Source organism: Bos indicus, chromosome 8 (genome assembly GCF_029378745.1).
Source record: "Bos indicus isolate NIAB-ARS_2022 breed Sahiwal x Tharparkar chromosome 8, NIAB-ARS_B.indTharparkar_mat_pri_1.0, whole genome shotgun sequence".
Classification (NCBI taxonomy): domain Eukaryota; kingdom Metazoa; phylum Chordata; class Mammalia; order Artiodactyla; family Bovidae; genus Bos; species Bos indicus.
Window position 1 is genome coordinate 23,933,777 of NC_091767.1, and position 21,266 is coordinate 23,955,042.

The 21,266-nt window shown below is 37.7% G+C and overlaps 1 protein-coding gene across 2 annotated transcripts in view; it reads left to right on the top strand.

Annotated features, from left to right (window-relative positions):
• Positions 1-21,266, top strand: part of MLLT3 (MLLT3 super elongation complex subunit) — a 291,112-nt gene that overhangs the window by 205,160 nt on the left and 64,686 nt on the right. For both annotated transcript variants that reach the window (XM_019965889.2, XM_019965890.2), the window contains exon 5: positions 9,837-10,547. In XM_019965889.2, the coding sequence (XP_019821448.2) occupies positions 9,837-10,547 (711 nt within the window). The remainder of the gene's footprint in view (positions 1-9,836; positions 10,548-21,266) is intronic.

Sequence of the window (21,266 nt, forward strand, 5' to 3'; positions counted from 1 at the left end):
CCCGTACCATCCCTCTGGGTCGTCCCAGTGCACCAGCCCCAAACATCCAGTATCGTGCATCGAACCTGGACTGGCATCTCATTTCATACATGATATTTTACATGTTTCACTGTTATTTTAGAGCAGAAATGTTGGTGAAATTTGTTTCATTTACTTTATTGTATTTGGTATTATATCTGTGGACCTTTTTCTGAAAGTTTCTTTGAGTAGTAAGTATATTTTTAGGACTAGTTTGTCTCCTCTTCTGCTTTTAAAATAAAAAATGCAATAAAAACAATACATTTCCTGTAGGGCAAATGTTTTCCTGTGCCCCTATATTTTTTATATGAAATGATCTTTTCATTATTTTCTTTTGACTGATTTTCTTTTGTTTTTAGTTTTTTAGCTTTCTAATTTATTAGAGTATGATCTACCAATACAATCTATTCAGATATTTTTAAAAATTCATTTTATGATACCTTTATGATTAATTTTTATCAGTGTTTCATAGGCATATATAAAACTATAAGCTTTGTTTAAGAGATAGGAAGTTTTCTGTAGAGTTATTAAATCAAGTTTGTGGATTGTATTAATCAATTTCACTATTTCTATATTCATTTCACTTTATTTTGTCTATCTGTATATTTCTGACAAAAATGTACTGATTTCTTATTTCATTGAAATGTTTTTTTTGCATATTCAATACCCCTTTCTTTATATAATTTAACTTTTAAATTGTTTATGCTGTTTAGTCAGCGTAACCCTGAATTGCATATTGTGTGATATTAATATAACACTCATGCTTTCTTTGGGGGGCACTTTAGCTGATATTTCTTGGCTCTTCCCTTTATTTTAAGCTTTTCCTAGTCATTCAATTTTAAATGTTTCTTATAAACAGCCTGTATATGACCTTTGTCTTTTTAACTCATCTAACAGTCTGTCTTTTAGTGGGAGAATTCAGCTTTCTTTTGAATTCTAATGTGTGATTTTTTTTTTTAATTTTGACCTTGTTACTTATTTATGTTTGTGACTTTTTTCATTTTTCTTAATTTAGCATTTATTTTCAAGTTTATACTTATTTCCCAGTTTTCCCTTATTTATGTGTCAGTTATTCTGTATTTTTCCATTTCATTATTGGCCACCTTCCCTTTCGATTGTTCATAAATCTAATTTTTCCCTTTGTTTTAACATGAAAAATGATACCAACATTTTCCCTCACCTTCACACACTAATTCTCTCCTTTAATGTTCCTAAATTTCTTTGGAGATAATTTAATTTTTAGGTCCAGATTTATATTAGATGTTTCTGTGTTAAAAATTCGTATTGAACAGTTATTCTGTATTATGTATATTTTATTATTCATTTAGTTAATTCTGTATAGAAGGTAAAATAATTACATTCTTTGTTACATAAATGGTTTTATTTCTGATTCAGTTATTGATCCATTAGAATCCTTTCTGAAGTTCTTTCATTAATCGGGGCAGGAGGTGATATGATCTTTGAATCTTTAATTTTGGAAAACATTTCTCTCCCACTGAAGGATGTTTAGCTTGTACTGCTTTTTTCCTAGCAATCTAGATGTTACTGTTCTTTCTTGTCAATTCCAGCATTACAAATGAAAGGTTCAATGTTAATTTGATTATTTTTTAGTGTTAAGTAATTATTCTTTCTGGTAACTTGTAAGATTTCCTTTTTATCCTTAAAGTTTAGGAATTTTAGTGTGATACTCTTGAAGGTGTTCCTTTTTCTTCTTTAGTCCTGCCTGGATCTTGGAATGCCCTGTAAGGTTGCAGTTCAATCTTTTCTTTCGTTTACAGAAATTTTCTTTCATATTACTTTAGCTGTTGCCTCTCTTCTATTATCTTTTTCTCTTCCCCCTTTTAGAGACTCTTTGGGAATTCTTCCTGTGGTTGGTATGTTAGTTAGGTTGCTTTAATCTGTTCTTCACGGCCTTGTTCTTTTTCCTTTATGATTTTCACCTCTTCATATTTTCAGTTCATAATTTGAGATTTCTTCCAGTTGATCCTTTAGTCGCTCTTAGTCACCATTTACAGTCCATCTTCTCTTTTAATTTATCTACTGAATTATTCAGCTTGAAGATTTTACCTTTAAATTTTTCACTTAATTTATTTTCTTAAAATCTGTAGGAATTACTTTTTGTTCTCTGCTCGACTCTTCTTAAGTAGTCACACTATTTTTGACCTCTGTTTTGTCCCTATCCTTTGGGAAATCTGTTAGGTCTGTTCTCTCCTTCTCTCTCCTGTCATTGGGTATGTGGTTCACATGTGCACTGGGGTTCAGGTCGAGCTGTTAGTGGACCTTAGGTTGTTTTAATCCTATAAAGAATCTCAGCCTGCACTGTAGCAGCAGGCATGTTGTATATTTCATGTATACTTGGAGGATCTGTGCCTTCCTTCTAATCTTCTTGCATTCCCAGCCTCAGGGGGACAAGGGACTCCTTCTCCTCTTGAGTGCCTCCTGAGCACACACTTGTGCACTTATGTACATGTAGAACTCTTCTGGGTCTTGCTTGGAGCCCAGAGCAGAGCAAGTCCTACACCAGTCCTCTTTCAAGATGCTTACAATCCATGGCCACATTCTTCAGGCCCTGCTCACTACCTGCTGGCCTCTATATCACCAGCTGGCTCAAGAGAGGCAAATGGGTTGGATTTGGGATTGAAGTGGAGAAGGTAAGTCAAATCCAGGGTTCTTTTTCTCCCCAGAGTCTTGAATTTTTATGCTTTATTCATAGCCTCAGTTGGTATTTCATCCCTCTGTGCCTTTATCATGTGTTTAATGGCATTACAGAAGAAATTTCTATTTGGAAAGCCTATCTTTGACTGTCATGGTTTTCTCCAACCTATATGCATAACCTCTTGGACTTTACTAGAAAGTAGACTGTACTATACTTGGACTAGTCTAGGAAATGCGCTTTGGACAAATAAACTCCTTTTGGAGAGTTTCTTGGTTTTAGATACACTTCTGAGAGAGTTTATTTGTTCCTATGCAAATTTTATTAAACAAGATATGAGTGATCTGAATATCTTTACGCAACACAGAAGCCAGTTACACTAGGATAGAGACCAAGAATAAGAGGATAGATAGATGAAGAAATAGGAGCTGGAGGAAGAATCAGTTTTGGGTTATCAGTGGTGCTAGAAAAAGGATGTAATAACATGGACATTGAAAGTCATGTATAATCAGAAAACCTTTTTCTGGCCAATAGTCATAATCTGTTCTTTTCATAAGCCATCTACTGGACTTGCCAACAAGTAGTATTAGAAGCAGAGAAGGCAATGGCACCCCACTCCAGTACTCTTGCCTGGAAAAATCCCATGGGCGGAGGAGCCTGGTAGGCTACAGTCCATGGGGTCGCTAAGAGTTGTACACGACTGAGCGACTTCACTTTTACTTTTTACTTTCATGCACTGGAGAAGGAAATGGCAACCAACTGCAGTGTTCTTGCCTGGAGAATCCCAGGGACAGGGGAGCTTGGTGGGCTGCCATCTCTGGGATCGCACAGAGTCGGACATGACTGAAGCGACTTAGCAGCAGCAGCAGCAGCAGTATTAGAAGAGATTATGAATTAAAGGGACCCATTCTGTTCCAGAAAATTAAAACAAGGAAGCATTCAGTTGAATCTCAGTGGATGAAAGAAAATACTGTACCCTATATTCATATGTTGTAAAGTTAGTACAAACATATGTATATTTATGTTTAAACATTGGCCTTAAATATTTGAGATTTGAATTATGCACACATGTTCTCCCTAATACTGATATTCAGTTTGTGCTAATCAGCCTCAGGCAAAGAGAATTTAAATTATACAACATGTGTAAACTTAACATTGAATGGTAATTAGTCTGTGCAGCTTAGTGGCACTTAATATTGAGGTTAATAGTTCAGTAAATATTTTAAAAGTCAGTGACTTGATCCCCAATTTATATGGGATTGATAAACTGAGAATTAGTGAAAGCTTCTATTCTGTGTCAGTAAGAATTTACGTCCTGATGGTGTATCTAAGTCTCTGTTTACATTTATTATATGTATGAATATGAAGGCAGGTGACTACATGTGAACTTTGCCATTTATCACAGGCCCAGGCCAAAGAAAATGTAACCTTCTGGAATAGAAACTGTTCTCTCACCTTTTTGTTATTTTCTAATTTTTTGTCTGGGTGTTATTATGAAAATATGTTTCCCTTCTTTTTTTCTTCTTTTTTTTTTTTTATGTTTCCCTTCTTAACTTTGAGTTGCTTTAGCTTAAAGATAGCTTTTGGATAAAGTGGAAGGAGCAAGAATAATTGGTTACTTGCTTGTATTAAGATTTGTTGAGTGGGTGAAAAGGTGACAGTAGGCATTTAATACCTAGACCAACATGGGGAGTAAAGTTATAAAACTTCTTGAGTTTTGTACTTAACATCATATGTATGTAATTAAGACGAGAACTTGAACTTTCTATGACACAAGAACCTGTGTCGTTACCACTATGTACTTTGCCTTAAGAATTCAGTTTGTCCTACAAAAGGATTTTGAAAATAAATCATGGAAGGACCCCTATAGAAGTCCTTTTTTTTTCTTGGTGCAGAAATGTTATTATTTTTAAATTCTTAACTCTAGAAAATATGTTAGTAGGTTAAAATTTGTGTATTTATAAAACTGTACGTAATACTCCATGAAGACTGAATATTAAACAGCAGTGCTTGGGTGTTCTAGAGCCATAATTAGAATACTGTTTGCAAATTGCCAAAATTCTGTGGGTTAACAAACCAATTAAAAAAAAAAAAACCTCAAGGATATTAGATTTCAAAACATTCTTCCTTAATTTAGTTTGTCCATTATACTTTATATTTATTATTCATAGTATTGCTTAACATGCCAGGAAATGTCTTATAATAGGATTTATAAAATAACATCCTTTCAGTAATATGAATATGTACTGTCTTTAGCGTTCTGCTTTTAAATCTCAGATTAAAATATTTTATAAGGAATTATCTAGTTTAATGGATAAAAACATGTCTTTGCTTAGTAACTTCATTAATTTTATAATTTTTACATCAAATGCTCACTTGAGAATAATAAATGGAATAATTGGTATATGTCATTTTGTTGTTGAGCAAATAAGACACAACTTTTTATAATAAGAAAAATGTATATTCCACTATCATAAAACAATAACTTTTCATTTGGGATATGGCTTTATGAAGTTGATCTATATATATTTGTGTGGTTTTTTATTTTTGTGGGTTTTTTTTCCTTGTATAGACCCAATTGGTAGATTGTTCATTTTCATGAAAAGCATAGTCTTTGACTATGGGTCTTTCCTGGGTCCTGCTAGATATTTAAGGAATATAAGATTGGTTTACATATCATTAGACTTCAGTGGGTAAGTTACAGGTGAAAGATGTTAACAGGTTTTAGTTGAAAACCTGGGCATTTAATTGCCTGTGGTTCTGTTAGGAAGTGGAAGTAAGCAGGAAAGAGCTTGTCTTTTAGTACTGGTCTGGGTTTTTGCATGTCCAGATGCAAAAATCTACTTTATCTTCTTCTGTTTCTTCTTACTATTCATGATAGAGGCTCAGAAACTGGTAAGTATGAACTCAGATTGTGTTCCTAGATAGAAAGCTTATTTATAGGTTTTATATTCTGAGTTATTTATATGAGTAAAAATATTGGTAACACAGTTAAAATGAAATAGAGATTAATTCTTTCCTTATGATTATACAATAGTAATTGCTGTAAGATTTTCAGTCCATTTGATGACCATTAGGTGAAATCTTTGTCCTTTTATTTATTTATTTATTTATTTATTATTTTGCTTGGAAGTATAGTTGACTTACAGTGTTTCAGGTGTACAGCAAGGTTGATACAGTTATACATATACACATGTATTATTTTTCAGATTATTTTTCATTATAGCTTATTATGAGATATTGACTATAGTTCACTGTGTTATACAGTAAACCTTGTTGCTTGTTGCATATCTATTTTTTTAATTAGAAATCTAGCATTGTATTCATGCTAAGTCAAACAAATGGAATCAAAATGTCATAAATTTTTAGTGAGGCAAAAAAGTTCATAGGTTTCTAAAATATATATATTATGCATATTATTTATATATAGGTATAGAAAAGCTTTTCTACTATGCTGATAAAGGCTTGAGAAAGAATATTGAAAGAGAAAAAAAGGAAGAGATGGAGAAATTGGAAAACATAAACTAAATTAAATGGGAGCACTGAATATGAACTAGAAAAAGGGAGACAAACTAGATAAAAGTAAAAGATCATCATATAGTCCAGTTGTTTTTAAACATGGCTGCTCATTAGAAGCATCTGGAGCTTTGGAGAAAAAAGGCAATACACGGGCATTTGTATTTTTCAAATTTTCCAAGATAATTCTGATATGCATCTGGATTTTAAAAAGTGATTACAGGTTTTTCCAGTAAATGGTAGTTTTGGTGAGATAGAATTCTATTATTTTTCCGTTGACCAATCATGATGCAGTGGTATTAAATGAGTAATAGTTACATAATCACAATGGTAAAAGATGTTTATCAGTTTTCACAATCAATAGCCAGACCAAAAAAAAAGATAATTACATTTGTAAACCATGATGGGAATATGATTAGCCTAACAATATAAAATAGTTTACATATGATTTGGGGGGTCAAGCAGAGTGATGTGGTAAGTAGAAGTGCAGAAATATACATGTTTTCCAGAGCCAAATCTGTGTCTTTTGATTGGTGCAGTTAATCCATTTATATTTAAGGTAATTATTGATATGTATGATCCTATTACCATCTTCTTAATTGTTCTGGGTTTATTTCCTGTTGGTCTTTTCCTTGTCTTGTGTTTCCTGCTTAGAGAAGTTCCTTTAGCATTCATTGTAAAACGTTTAGTGGTGCTGAATTCTCTTAACTTTTGCTTGGCTGGAAATCTTTCGATTTCTCCATCAAATAAGAAGGAGAGTCTTGCTGGGTAGAGTATTCTTGGTTGTAGTTTCTTCCCTTTCATTGCTTTAAATATATCATGTCATTCCCTTCTGGTTTGTAGAGTTTCTACAAATCAGAAATCAGCTGATAACCTGATGAAAATTCCCTTGTATGTCATTTGTCATTTTTCCCTTGTTGCTTTTAATAATTTATCTTTGTCTTTAATTTTTGTCAGTTTGGTTACTGTGTGTCTTGGTGTGTTCCTCCTTGGGTTTATCCTGCCTGGGACTTTGTGCTTACTGGACTTGGTTAACTGTTTCCTTTCCCATGTTAGGGAAGTTTTCAGATATTATCTCTTCAAATATTTTCTCAGGTCCTTACTCTTTCTCCTCCTTCTGGAACCCCTATAATGTGAATGTTGGTGCATTTAATGTTGTCTCAGAGGTCTCTTGAGAGTCCCTTGGACTGCAAGGAGATCCAACCAGTCCATTCTGAAGGAGATCAGCCCTGGGATTTCTTTGGAAGGAATGATGCTAAAGCTGAAACTCCAGTACTTTGGCCACCTGATGCGAAGAGTTGACTCATTGGAAAAGACTCTGATGCTGGGAGGGATTGGGGGCAAGAGGAGAAGGGGATGACAGAGGATGAGATGGCTGGATGGCATCACTGACTCGATGGACATGAGTCTGAGTGAACTCCGGGAGTTGGTGATGGACAGGGAGGCCTGGCATGCTGTGATTCATGGTGTCACAAAGAGTCGGACACGACTGAGCGACTGATCTGATCTGATCTGATCAGAGGTCTCTTAGGCTATTTTAATTTTTTTGTTTGTTTTTTTCTTTGTCTATATTTTGTCCTGTAGCAGTGATTTCCCCATTCTGTCCTCCAGGTCATTTATCTGTTCTTCTGCCTCAGTTATTCTACTGTGGATTCCTTCTAGTGTATTATTCATCTCTTTTTGTTCTTTAGTTCTTGTAGGTCTTTGGTAAACATTTCTTGCATCTTTTCCATTGTTTTCCCACGATCCTAAATCATCTTCACTATCATTATTCTGAATTATTTTTCTGGAAGGTTACCTATCTCCAGTTCATTTAGTTGTTTTTCTGGAGTTTGATCTTGTCCCTTCATCTGGGACATAACTTTCTGCTTGTTCATTCTGATTAACTTTCTGTAATGTGGTTTTTGTTCTAGCTGCTGTGGGATTGTGGTTCTTCTTGTTTCTTCTGTCTGCCCTCTGATGGAGGAGGCTAAGAGGCTTGTGTAGACATCTGGATGAGAGGGATTAATGGTGGGAAAAACTGCTCTAGTGGGCAGGATCTTTCTCAGTAAAGCTTTAATCCAGTTATCTGCTGATGGATGGGATTGCGCTGTTCAGTCTGAGGCAACCCAGCCCTGGGGTCTGTGGGCTGTATGGTAGGGTTAACTGTGAACTCCAAGAGGGTTTACACCAAGGGGGACCTTCCAGGACTGCTGCTGCCAGGGCCCCTGTCTTTGTGTTGAACCCTGGCCAATCACACCTCTACCAGAGACCCTCTAACACTAGCGGGTAGTTTTGATTCAGTCTCCTGTGGGGGCTCTACTCCTTTCCTTTGGGTCCTGGTGTGCATAAGATTTTATTTGTGCTCTCCAAGACTGGAATCTCTGTTTCCTCCAGTCTTGTGGAAGTCCTATAATCAAATCCCTCTGACCTGCAAGGGCAGATTCCCTAGGGATTCCTAGTCTCTGTGAGGATCCCTAGTCTGGGAAGCCTGATGTGAGGTTCAGAACCTTTACAACAGTGGGAGAACTGCCTTGGTATTATTGTTCTCCAGTTTGTGGGTCACCCACCCAGCAGGTTTGGGATTTGATTTTGTCATCATTGTGCCCCTCCTACCATCTCACTGTAGCTTCTTCTTTGTCTTTGGATGTGGGATATCTTTTCTTGGTGAGTTCCAGCATTCTCCTGTCGATGGTTATTCAACAGCTAGATGTGATTTTGGTGCTCTCACAGGAGGTGATGAGTACACGTCTTTCTACTTGTCCATCTTGAACAAGAAGCCTGAAATCTTTGTTCTTTTAGGTTTTTCTTTCCTTTCCTTTTATTTTTCTTCCTTTTTTTTTTTTTTTTTGCTTTTTTTGTTGTTGCTAGTGGGTGGGAGACATATTCCTCAACTGAAGAAGTTTGGTTAGAAAAAATTGCTATTTATCTAAAATTGAGAATTATTTTATTTCTTTTTGAGGTCTTGTGATTCTTCATGTTAAAAAGTTATTAAAATTTAATATTATCTACCTCAGTATGTGACCCTTGGCTGTTTTTTCCTACCTCCTTTTCAATCTTTGCTGTAGTTGCATGCCACTCCCTAAATATAATCTGTTTTAGTTGTTTTAGTTCATTATAATCCATGGTCTCCATGTACCTTTTTATTCTTATATTTCTAGAAATTACCTGCTTATCCTTAAGGACCTAACTGAGGTGTTGATTCTCCAAGAATCTCTGAATTCTTCTTCTCTCCATCCCCCCACAGAATTAATTTCCTCTCTCCTTTTTGTCATCGTAGCCCTTTGTAGGTAGCTCCCAAACAGCTAGCTATTCATCATAGATGTGTCATAGTTATTAAGAGTGGGGGCCATGTGTTACCCAGCTTTGTCTCTTCCAGGACAAGCATCGAGCGAACATTTGTTGAACTGAAATGATCAGAACGCCATGCTTGTCATGACTGAGAAAACAACTTGCCTCATTAAACTCCTCGATCACGGCTGCCCGCACTCACTGTTGCTTGCAGACCCTACTCCCACCTGTTCTATGGTGGTTGTCGGGTTCTATTAAAACGCACTTGGGAGCACTCAACAGAGGGTCATTTTGAGGAGCTGGAGTGCAAGGGGACTGGCGTTTAGCCTTCATTGACGTTTCATTTTGAGAGTTTGCTTTTCTTCCCACCTTTCTGCAGGATCCTAACAGGAGTATCCATACCAGCAGCAGCAGCAGCAGCAGCAGTTGTAGCAGCAGCAGCAGCAGCAGCAGTAGCAGCAGCAGCAGCAGCAGTAGCAGCAGCAGCAGCAGCAGCAGCAGCAGTAGCAGCAGCAGCAGCAGCAGCAGCAGCACCAGTTTTTCCAAGCCTCACAAATTAATGAAGGAGCACAAGGAAAAACCTTCTAAAGACTCCAGAGAACATAAAAGTGCCTTCAAAGAACCTTCCAGGGATCACAACAAATCTTCCAAAGAATCCTCTAAGAAACCCAAAGAAAATAAGCCACTGAAAGAAGAAAAAATCGTTCCTAAGATGGCCTTCAAGGAACCGAAACCCATGTCAAAAGAGCCAAAACCCGACAGTAACTTACTCACGATCACCAGTGGACAGCAAGATAAGAAGGCTCCTAGTAAAAGACCCCCCATTTCAGATTCTGAAGAACTCTCAGCCAAAAAAAGGAAAAAGAGTAGCTCAGAGGCTTTATTTAAAAGTTTTTCTAGCGCACCACCACTGATACTCACTTGTTCTGCTGATAAAAAACAGATAAAAGATAAATCTCATGTCAAGATGGGAAAGGTCAAAATTGAAAGTGAGACATCAGAGAAGAAGAAATCAACTTTACCACCATTTGATGATATTGTGGATCCCAATGATTCCGACGTGGAAGAGAATATGTCCTCTAAGTCTGATGTGAGTAGTCTGCTTGTTTTTTCTCCTTTCCCTTGTTAATTTTTCGATAGCTTCAGGATAAAGACGGAGGAAGAAAACTGACGGTTGCACCATAAAATGGTAGCAAGAAAGGAGACATGGCCTAGAAATGAATTTGCTTGACCAACAGAAAGAAGGAAATGAAATCATTAAGGAATGTGCAGATGTGTAGGCTATGATTTAAGTTGTTTAAGGAAAGATATATTCCATAGTATAATAATGGGTCATTTGAATGGCAGCTGAAAAATCTAGATGCTCATCAGAACTTATTTGCTGTGCCTTTTCAGTGACTGCGGATTTAGGAAAGTGAAAAGAATGCGATGAAACTAGAATACATCAGAAAGCAAATTTTAAAAAGAAACAAAATATTAGGGTACAGTTATAGTGTTGATCTTTTTGTTCAGTAGAATTATGTAGTTTGTTTATATAGACTAAAAATTAGTGATGGTATTTTTTTAGTACTTTTATTGAGGCAAAATTTTTATAACGATATACTATATATTTTAAATGTGTGATTTGATACATTTTGATGTATATGTGTGTCATGAAACCAGATAATGGTATTTTGAAAATGAAATATTTAATTTTTCCTCCCGTAATATAACTGCCCATTTGGAAAGGGGAAGAGTGTATAATCTTCATTACAAGGTTTGCTGACTGGTAGCATTATCTTTTGTGTGTTCCTTAAAGAACATCTGGCCATCTAATAATCCCCCAAAATATTGTTTGATGTTAAGACTTAAACTTACAATTATAGATTTCTTAGAGTTGAAAAGGAATTTCAGGTTACCTATTCTAACCTCCTTCCAATGCAGGAGATCCTACATTTCTAGTGACAGTACTATTAGTTATTCCTTTCTATTTCTGGAGAATGAACATTATTTACTAGGAAGTTATCTCTTCCTCACTTCCCATTTTTCTCTAACTTTGGTCTTCTGCTGTTACTTATCAGTCATGATTGGTCCCACTAATCTCTTTGAGATATCAGTATTTCTAAACAATGTTCAGGGAAGACTTCTGGCTAAAAATCCCCGATCATTTTAGAATACTTTTCTTTCCATTACATTACTAAAGTTCCTAGCTCAAAGGCTGGCAAGGGCTAGGAGGCCTTAGCAGATTCATCATTTGCACTGGTCTGGGTAGAAAGGCAGCCAGGTTTAGGACATGGCATCAGATCAAGAGACCACCTCCTTCCTCCCTAGTCTCTGTCAAAATTTTAAATCAGATTATGGGCAGAGTAGCATATAAACACTGGAGATGGGGTAATCTGTTCCAGTGTTTGGTAAAGGCCTTAAAGTGATCATTTGTGAAATGGAGATGAAAGCAATGGATTTCACAAGCATTTATTTTTCCTCCTTTGCTTTATTCCTCTCCTCTTAATTCAAAACTTGCTCTCAGTACAGAACTTTTTTGGTATGTTTGACTTTTATTTCAAGTCACTCTGAAACCTTCAGTGATGCTGTTGGGGTGTGACCAGTCTGTCAAGATCCTCAAGTTTAGCAACTTTGTTTCTCCATATTCTGTCCTGTTGTAGTTCTTCTAGAACAGAGGTTTTCCAATTGTGGTTTGTGATTTACTAGTGAGCCATGAAATCAATTTAGCATGTCATCACCAGCATTAAAAAAGGAAATAAGAAGATATTGTAACTAGTATGGTAAGGAATGGTTTGTGAAATGTTTATTTTAGAGATGGTGTATATATTTCTTACAGTAGTAGGTCATCATGAAAATTTTGAAATGCACCTTTCTTGACTATTTGCTGATTTGTGAGAAGACCAAATAACATTAATAAAACACTATTTTAAAAAAAAATCCTTTTTTATTTGGTTGCATTGAATCATGGTTGTGGCTCTCAGGCTTCAGTAGTTGCAGCTTTTGGGCTCTAGAGCACAGGCTCAGTAGTTGCCAATTGGGCTTAGTTGCCCTGCAGGAGTGGGTTTTATTCTCCTGACAGGGATTGTGCCCGTGTCCCCTGCATTGGAAGGCAGATCTTAACCACTGGACCACCAGGGAAGTCCCTATAAAGCACCATGGAATGAATGAGCTTTCTACATGAAGTTATTACAAATGATCTTCCTCTTTAGCTAACTCTGTGTATTCTTAGTTTTATTTGATTCTTGCTCCCTCCCTTTCATATGTAATTTTTAAGATACAACTTTTCCTAAATTTCATGTTCAACTTGATAAATTTATCCAAAGCAATATCTTGAAAAACCTTCTGGAATGAAGAGTTAGAGTTGTAATTCCGTTTGGTAGATAGGAAATTTTTAAGATGGTTCATGACATTATTAGAGCCATCTATCCAGTGATCGTAACAGGGGGTTTTGTAGTAGTTTACATATCATACAAGGAAACCCTCTAAAAACGTTTGGGTATTCAGTTAAGTTGAGTTGCTCAGTTGTGTCTGAATCTTTGCAAGCCCAAGGACTGCAACATGCCAGACTTCCCTGTCTATCACCAACTCCCGGAGTTTTCTCAAACTCATGTCCATTCAGTCGGTGATGCCAGCCAACCATCTCATCCTCTGTCGTCCCCTTCCCCTCCTGCCTTCTATCTTTCCCAGCGAGTCAGTTCTTTGCATGAGGTGGCCAAAGTATTGGAGGTTCAGCTTCAGCATTGGTCTTTCCAATGAATATTCAGAACTGATTTCCTTAAGGATTGACTGGTTTGATCTCCTTGCAGTCCAAGGAACTCTCAAGAGTCTTCTCCAGCAACCCAGTTAAAAGGATCAATTCTCCCATGCTCAGCTTTTTTTATGGTCCAGCTCTCACATCCATACATGACTACTGGAAAAGCCCTAGCTTTAACTAGATGGACCTTTGTTGGCAAAGTAATGTCTCTGCTTTTTAATATGTGCCTAGGTTTGTCATAGCTATTCTTCCAAGGAACAAGCATCTTTTAGTTTCATGGCTGCAGTCACCATCTGCAGTGAGTTTGGAGCCCAAGGAAGTAAAGTTGGTCACTGTTTCCATTGTTTCCCCACCTATTTGCCATGAAGTGATGGGACCAGTCTCCATGATCCTCATTCTTTGAAAGTTGAGTTTTAAGCCAACTTTTTCACTCTCCTCTTTCACTTTCATCAAGAGGCTCTTTAGTTCCTCTTTGCTTTCTGCCATAAGGGTGGTGTCATCTGGTGCTCGCTTCAGCAGCACATATACTAAAAATAGAGTGGTTTCATCCGCATATCTGAGGTTATTGATATTTCTCCTGGCAATTTTGATTCCAGCTTGTGCTTCATCCAGCTTGGCATTTCACATGATGTACTCTGCATATAAGTTAAATAAGCAGGGTGACAATATATAGCCTTGACATACTCCTTTCCCAATTTGGAACCAGTGCATTGTTCCATGTCCGGTTCTAACTGTTGCTTCTTGACCTGCATACTGATTTCTCAGAAGGCAGTTTAAGGTGGTCTGGTATTCTCATCTCTTTAAGAATTTTCCACAGTTCATTGTGATTCGCACAGTCAAAGACTTTGGCATAGTCAGTAAAGCAGAAATAGATGTTTTTCTGGAACTCTCTTGCTTGCTTGAAATGTTTGCTTGGTATGTCTAATTTTCTTGAGTTCTCTAGTCTTTCCCATTCTATTGTTTCCCTCTATTTCTATGCATTGATCACTGAGGAAGGCTTTCTTATCTCTCCTTGCTATTTGGAACTCTGCATTCAGATGGATATATCTTTCCTTTCTCCTTTGCCTTTCACTTCTCTTCTTTTCTCAGCTATTTGTAAGGCCTCCTCAGACAGCCATTTTGCCTTTTTGCATTTCTTTTTCTTGGGGATGGTTTTGATCACCTCTTCCTGTACAATGTTATGAACCTCTGTCCATAGTTCTTCAGATACTGTGTCTATCAGATCTAATCCCTTGAATCTGTCACTTCTGCTGTATAATTGAAGGGATTTGATTTAGGTCATACCTGAATGGTCTAGTGGTTTTCCCTAATTTTGTCAATTGAAGTCTGAATTTTGCAATAAGGAGTTCATGATCTGAGCCACAGTCAGCTCCCAGTCTTGTTTTTGCTGACTGTATAGAGCTTCTCCATCCTCAGCTGTAAAGAATATAATCTGATTTCCGTATTGTCCATGTGTAGAGTTTTCTCTTGTATTGTTGGAAGAGGGTGTTTGCTATGACCAGTGTGCTCTCTTGGCAAAACTCTGTTAGCCTTTGCTGTACTTCATTTTGGGGTTATTTGGGTGTAAAATCCAACAGCTGTACTTTCCTTATTGGTTTTCTAGTAGTGCTTTTATCGTTGCTGCTATAGGTTTAATATTCTACATATAGGTGGTAGAACAGAAAAGAATTGACTAAAAGTTGTTTCAAGTAAGCCAGGGTCCAAAAGACTTTATGTTTGCAAAGGAGGATGAAAGAGAGCTGAAATTCTCTTTCTCCACTGGTTAAGGTAACTTATGTTTGGCCTTTCTGCTACCTGGTGACCCTTCTGTGGTTAAGACCAAAGGAACAGGAAGCAATTGTAATGGACAGCACTAAGCTACCCCTAGCCTTCCCTTGGCAAGCAATTGATTGGATAGCTTGGGACAGACCCACCTTCAAGGACACCATTCCCATTGTCCTGGTGGTGAGCCTGTCTGCATCTGAGTAAGTAGGATCAGATGACCTGATCTGTCTGAGGACCTTTCCGGCTTCATTATTTGAACATCAGTCAGATTTATGTTCATTGGTGGAGGGCTGGGTAGAGGGTAATTTAACACATAGCAGGCAGAGATCATGGACTTTGGAAACAGTAGAAGGACACAAAAAGAAATTGAACCAAGTATGAGGAATTGGGGAGGGCCAGGGGAAAAGGTTATTCACTTGGTATGTCTGTAAAGAAAGTATCTTGTCTTGGCACAGGATAGTTAGGATTAGAAGGAAGAATTTTTTAAAAAGAGCTTTTCCATAATTAAGTTAGATTTGGGTTTTATATAAAAAATAAAAATCAATGCTGTTAAGATGGATTAGGAAGCTTAGACTGTTGATTCGTATGTTTCTTCATTTGATTCTCATCGTATGTTTCTTGGTTATGATTTTTATATACTTTGGTTTTTTAAAAATATTTATTTATTTATTTGGCTGTATTGGGTCTTAGCTGTGACACATGAGGTCTTTTGTTGCAGAGCGCTGGCTCTCCACTTGTGGCATGCACTCAGAAGTTTGCAGTTTGTGGGTTTAGCTGCTCTATGGCATGTGGGATCTTAGTTCCCCTACCAGAGATTGAACTCATGTCACCTGCATTAGAAGGCGGATTGTTAACCCCTAGACCACCAGAGAAGTCCCTGATTTTTATATACTTTGTATATGAGTAGAGAAAAAAAAAGTGTATCCTTGGTTTATATGCCTGTATGATTTTTGAGGAGTCATTTATTTGTTGATGTGCATGTGGGTAGGGAGGTAGTAATCAAGTAATTAGGCGTCTGTACTGTGGTGTCAGACAGGCTGTTGTTTTTTTAATAAACTTTTTATTTTGTATAGTAGGCTGCAGTCCATGGGGTCGCTAGAAGTCAGACACAACTGAGTGACTTCACTTTCACTTTTCACTTTCATGCATTGGAGAAGGCAATGGCACCCCACTCCAGTACTCTTGCCTGGAAAATCCCATGGATGGAGGAGCCTGGTGGGCTGCAGTCCATGGGGTCGCAAAGAGTCAGACACGACTGAGGGACTTCCCTTTCACTTTTCACTTTCATGCATTGGAGAAGGAAATGGCAACCCACTCCAGTGTTCTTGCCTGGAGGATCCCAGGGACGGGGGAGCCTGGTGGGCTGCCGTCGATGGGGTCGCACAGAGTCGGACACGACTGAAGTGACTTAGCAGCAGGAGCAGCAGCATAGCCAATTAACAATGTTCTGATAGTCTCAGGTAGACAGTAAAAGGGCTCAGGCCATATATGTACATGTATCCATTCTCCCCCAAACTCCTCTCCAATAGGCTGCCACATAACATTGAGCAGAGTTCCCTGTGCCATATAGTACGTCCTTGTTGGTTATTCATTTTAAATATAGAGGTGTGTACACATCCATCTCAAACTCCCTACTATCCCTCCCCCCTGTTCTTCCCCTCTGGCAACTATGAGTTTGTTCTCTAAATCTATGAGTCAGATAAGCTGTTTTGAATCCCAGCTCTACCAGTAATCTTGGGCAAATAATTTGACCTTCTATATTTCTAATTTTCTTTTCTTTATTTTTTACTTTTGTGAAATAGAGATATTGCCTTTACTTTTCAGGATTATTGTGAAAATAGTCAATTTAGGTAAAGCACTTAATACACTAACCAAAAAATGTTATGAGCTATTTATTGTTCCATGATTTGGCTTCTGGCAGTCCTTATTACCTATAGCTTTGAAGGAGATTTTTTTAATATTCAGAAATACTTTAGAATTCTAGTGTACTTTTTCAAGTGTGGGTTAAATGTTTTAAAGGGGAAAAAGCACTTGAAATACATGTCTCTTTGCCCTGGATTTTGCGTTGAGGAGGTATACGGCCTTGATAGTGATGTGCACATGTAATATGGTAACTGGAAAAATACAGGACAGGGAATCTCAGTATTAAATCAAAAGTTAAGCCAAAGTTTCCCAGGATCTTTTTAGCTTTTTAATTAAATGAAATAAAGGGCTAGAGCTTACCTAGTTCTGCATTGGTAGGCACTTGGTAGATTTTTTTTTTTTTATTGCTATTACTATTAAAAGAAGACATCCTAAGAAATGATTTATCTTTGGATTACTATTAATATGACTGAAAGAGTAATTTTTAAATAGGATTTGAAATTCCTGAAATGCTTCTCATTTTATAAAGAAACCTAAAATTGTCACATGAAAGTCCATCAATAATTTTCCTTTACAGAATTTGGGAGGTGGAAGCTGGGAGGGTGGGGAGGGAGGCAGAAGGACTATTTTTATAGTGGGTGAACATTTAGCGAAGACTGAAAACATGATAAGGGCCTGTTTTTGTTGTGTATGTAAATTTCAGCATTAAGAAAATTTTGCATTTAAGAACTTAGGTAATTCCATTAGAGTAAAGCTGTTCTTGGTTGAAGAATTCATCTTTTTGTAGCCATAATGGCCACTTGTGGCAAGTGGTTGTTCTTACTAGTAACTGGCACTAACTAGCAGCAAGAAAGGGTAAGGATCTGAATGTGTCTGGGTCAACTAGAAGTTTGTAATTCTGTTTTTCATTAACCTGTTGAAAGGTTAATTTAGAATAAAAACAAATCCTTTAACTGTAGTTCCCTAGGTTTTCTTTTTCATGTAACTCTGCTTTTAAAGGGAAGTTTATTGAGTTAATGTTGTTTTGTGATATGAGGAAGTTCGGTATTCATAGCAGAAAAGAGGGAAAAACAGTAAAAGAAAATCGAAATAACCATGTATGATCAGATTCAGTTATGGTAGTAATTTCCTTATCATTGCCTTCACTTTTTTTTTTTTTTAAATCTTGCTTTGTAGAGATTTAATCATAATTTAAAAGTACAGAAGTTAAAAGTTTTCATTATGTTTCCTTGTAAATGGGCAGACTACATTTGGCAGTGTGAGAAATGAAATTTTAATCATATCTTGATAGTTTGGCTTACCAGTGTTTTCTTAGATAAAATCTTGACAAAGAACAATGAAATCTCATCAGATGGAGTGGGTTTTCCGGAGGGTGGTTGGTGGTTCAGATACAGAGTAAAGACTTCAAACCAGCTTAGCAGAAAGTTTCTTTGGAAAGAAAAAAAGGAAGAAGGAAAAAGAAACTCTCCTCCCTGCACTCCCCCCCAGCCCCGCTTTTGTGGTGCCTCATTTCCTCTGGCCCCGCCCTGTCCCCTGCCCTGCTTACACTGTCTGGAGCTGGCAGTAAATGTCCTGCTGTTGAAGCACTGGCCTCAGGTTTTTATGTGATGGAACGTTGTGGCAGTCAGAGAAGAAGGTCTTTATTGTGCTTTCAAAGTGGCTTTTTAATGACTTGTAATTCCAGCACATGCAAGAGCTGTAAAGTCTGTAAGGATGGTGAGTGAGCAGCTGGAGAGGCCATTCATTAAAGGGCTGCCCTGACCCTCTGGGGAGGGGGGTGCTCTCTTGTTCTGGACTCCTATTCTCTGCATATTATAACTGGAAGTAAACAGTACCTGAAGGCGTGTACTTCTCCTCTGTAGATGTAGCCCTGGGGTGGGACATTCTTTAACATCGTTGGCAGAAAGGTAACTTTGTTGGATGCCAGGAGACACTGCACCTGACCTGTTTCCTAATGCTTGGTTGGTTGTTGTCTGCTGTCTGTGCTCAATGGGATCAGATGCAGGAGGCGCAGCCTAGCCAGTCCACTGGTCCTTTGTTCAGACACATTCCTCACTTATTCCAAAAAGGATTTGAAACAATTAAACCGGATATATTAAAACAAAAAACTAAGAGGCTCTTTCTCTTCCATGTTTGGGTGCTATACCATGCCCAAATGGTTTTTCAGTTTTTAAGTTAAATTATTCCTTAGAAGCCCTTAGGTAGCTGAGGGTCATGAACAGAGAAGGGGCCCTATCATTGAAGAATTGGTTGTCATCAAGAATTGCCAGCACTCACCATTTTCACTTGCTTGTATTGAATTTTCTCTCTCCCAGTAAATTTCGTGAGCCTCCTTCAAGGAAGTTGCTTTGCCTGTTCAGTGCATTCTTGTTTCTTATCCTAGGGCCTGTGATTTTTATGTCATTGTCCCATCTGTCATCTAGACACAAAGTCAAGGATGTGACTCAATGTGGTATTTGCACAACTAGCTTTACCACGTCATCATGATGCCTGATATTTGTAGCTAAACTTTCCTTCAGTGCTTTCTATGTGCCAGTCACCCTTCTAAGTACTTCACTTGTTTTAACTCACTTAATTCTCAAAACAACTCTGTGAAAGACTCATTATTCCCATTTTATAGATGGGAAAACTGAGGCTCAAAGATTAAGAAACTTGCCCAACATCACTGTGTTTAAAGTAGAGCCAGAATTTGATCCTATTTGGTAGAGGATGCACTCAAGAGGATTCAGGAGTGAGGGAAATCTTACTGTTCCAGGAATTCATATTGTGATTACAGAGATGTGCTTCATGAAATTGGCATCACTGCTGTGAAAGCCTTTTGTGTTTATTTGTGTGTTGGCCAACTCTGGTTGGCATGGGTGATCTTAGTTCCCCAATCGGGGATCAAAACCCCTGCCTCCTGCCTTGGAAGTGCAGAATCTTAACTACTGGACCACCAGGGAAGTCTCTTGTGTGTGTGTACGTATTTTGATGAAAGCCTTTGATACCGTATTTCTTATTCCATTTATGAATCCTGTTTCTTTGACCTCTCCATTTGTTTGGGCTCTACCAACAGCCTTCAGGAGGTGACAGGTTGTCTTCATGGGTGGGTTTGGCATGCACAGTCAGAACTGAGGGATGTGCAATGAAACATCCAGGGACCTCTCACTTCATACACATATTCACTTAAAATAAAACCAACCCTCATAGTTCTGAATTTTAACATTATTGTGATGTATCATCAGCACTGGTTCCCAGCTCTCAAAAGTTTCCCCACCTTGCTTCTATGTGAGAATTTATGGATAACAGAGCTGAGCTGTAATTTTGAGCTTTCCCAGAAGGTGCCACCAAATAACAAATGCTGTCCTCCAGTTTGAAGATTTTTTTTGAATCTTCTAGTTCCATTTTGTAACTTCATGTTACAATGCCTCTAAGGTATTCAAAACATCGACTGGGCTTTCTTTGAATTAGGAGACAAGATAATGCAGTGGATTTGGGTAGAGGGTGGTTTTCTTTTGGTGTCTATGTAATTATTTAACCAAGTTTGAGAAATTGTTCTCAGTGGGTAACAATTTATGACTGTAAACTTTCAAGGCAGTGTCAAGGTCCACAAAGAAAAATTACCCCTAAGAGGCTTCTTTAGGTCACTAAAGGTGACTGCACAGTGAGATGTTCCCAGATAAAGTCAAAGATCCTTCTATTAGGTGAAAGAAAATGGAAAAGCATTTACTGAAGTGTGTGGAGACAACAGGCTTTGCCTTTGAATTCTGAAGATGTGGGGGATGGGGATGGTGGGGGCTTGGGATAGGGAGAAATTGTCAGAGTCGGTGACACAGAGAAAAGGAGATTTCCTTGCCTTGCTTGGTCATGGGAAGAAAATATACATACGGGGTCCTCAGATGTTACTTAAGTAAATAAGTAAGGTAATTACTAGAATGCCCTGGTTTAGGACCTGAGTGTTTAGAATCATAGGACTGGTTTTTTTTTTTTTTTAATTAAATTGTTGACCCTTGCTTTATTTTCTGACTCTTCTTCTGTTTTTGCTTTAAATATGATAAAATCATCATGTCCCTTTGAGTAACTACAAACATTTCCTTCTAAACATGTTTGGTTTTAGTGTTCTTCGATTACATTTGTCTTATTTAATCACATTTGAAAATATTTATGTGGTTCAGTTCAGTTCAGTTCAGTCGCTCACTCCTATATACAAACACTGTATTAGGTAGTACTGATGGTACAACATTGGAATTTAGGCTCAGTTTTGAGGGAAGGGAAGCATGCATTAGTGGGGTTCGGGGTAGATGGGTAGGAGAAGGCGTTCTTTTTTTTTTTCCCCTTTTTGGCTGCACTGGGTCTTCGGTGCTGCGTGTAGGCTTCCTCTAGTCGCGGTGAGTGGAGGCAGCTGTCTAGTTGCATTGCACGCCTTCTCACTGTGGCGGCTTCTCTTCTTGCTGAGCGTGGGCTCGT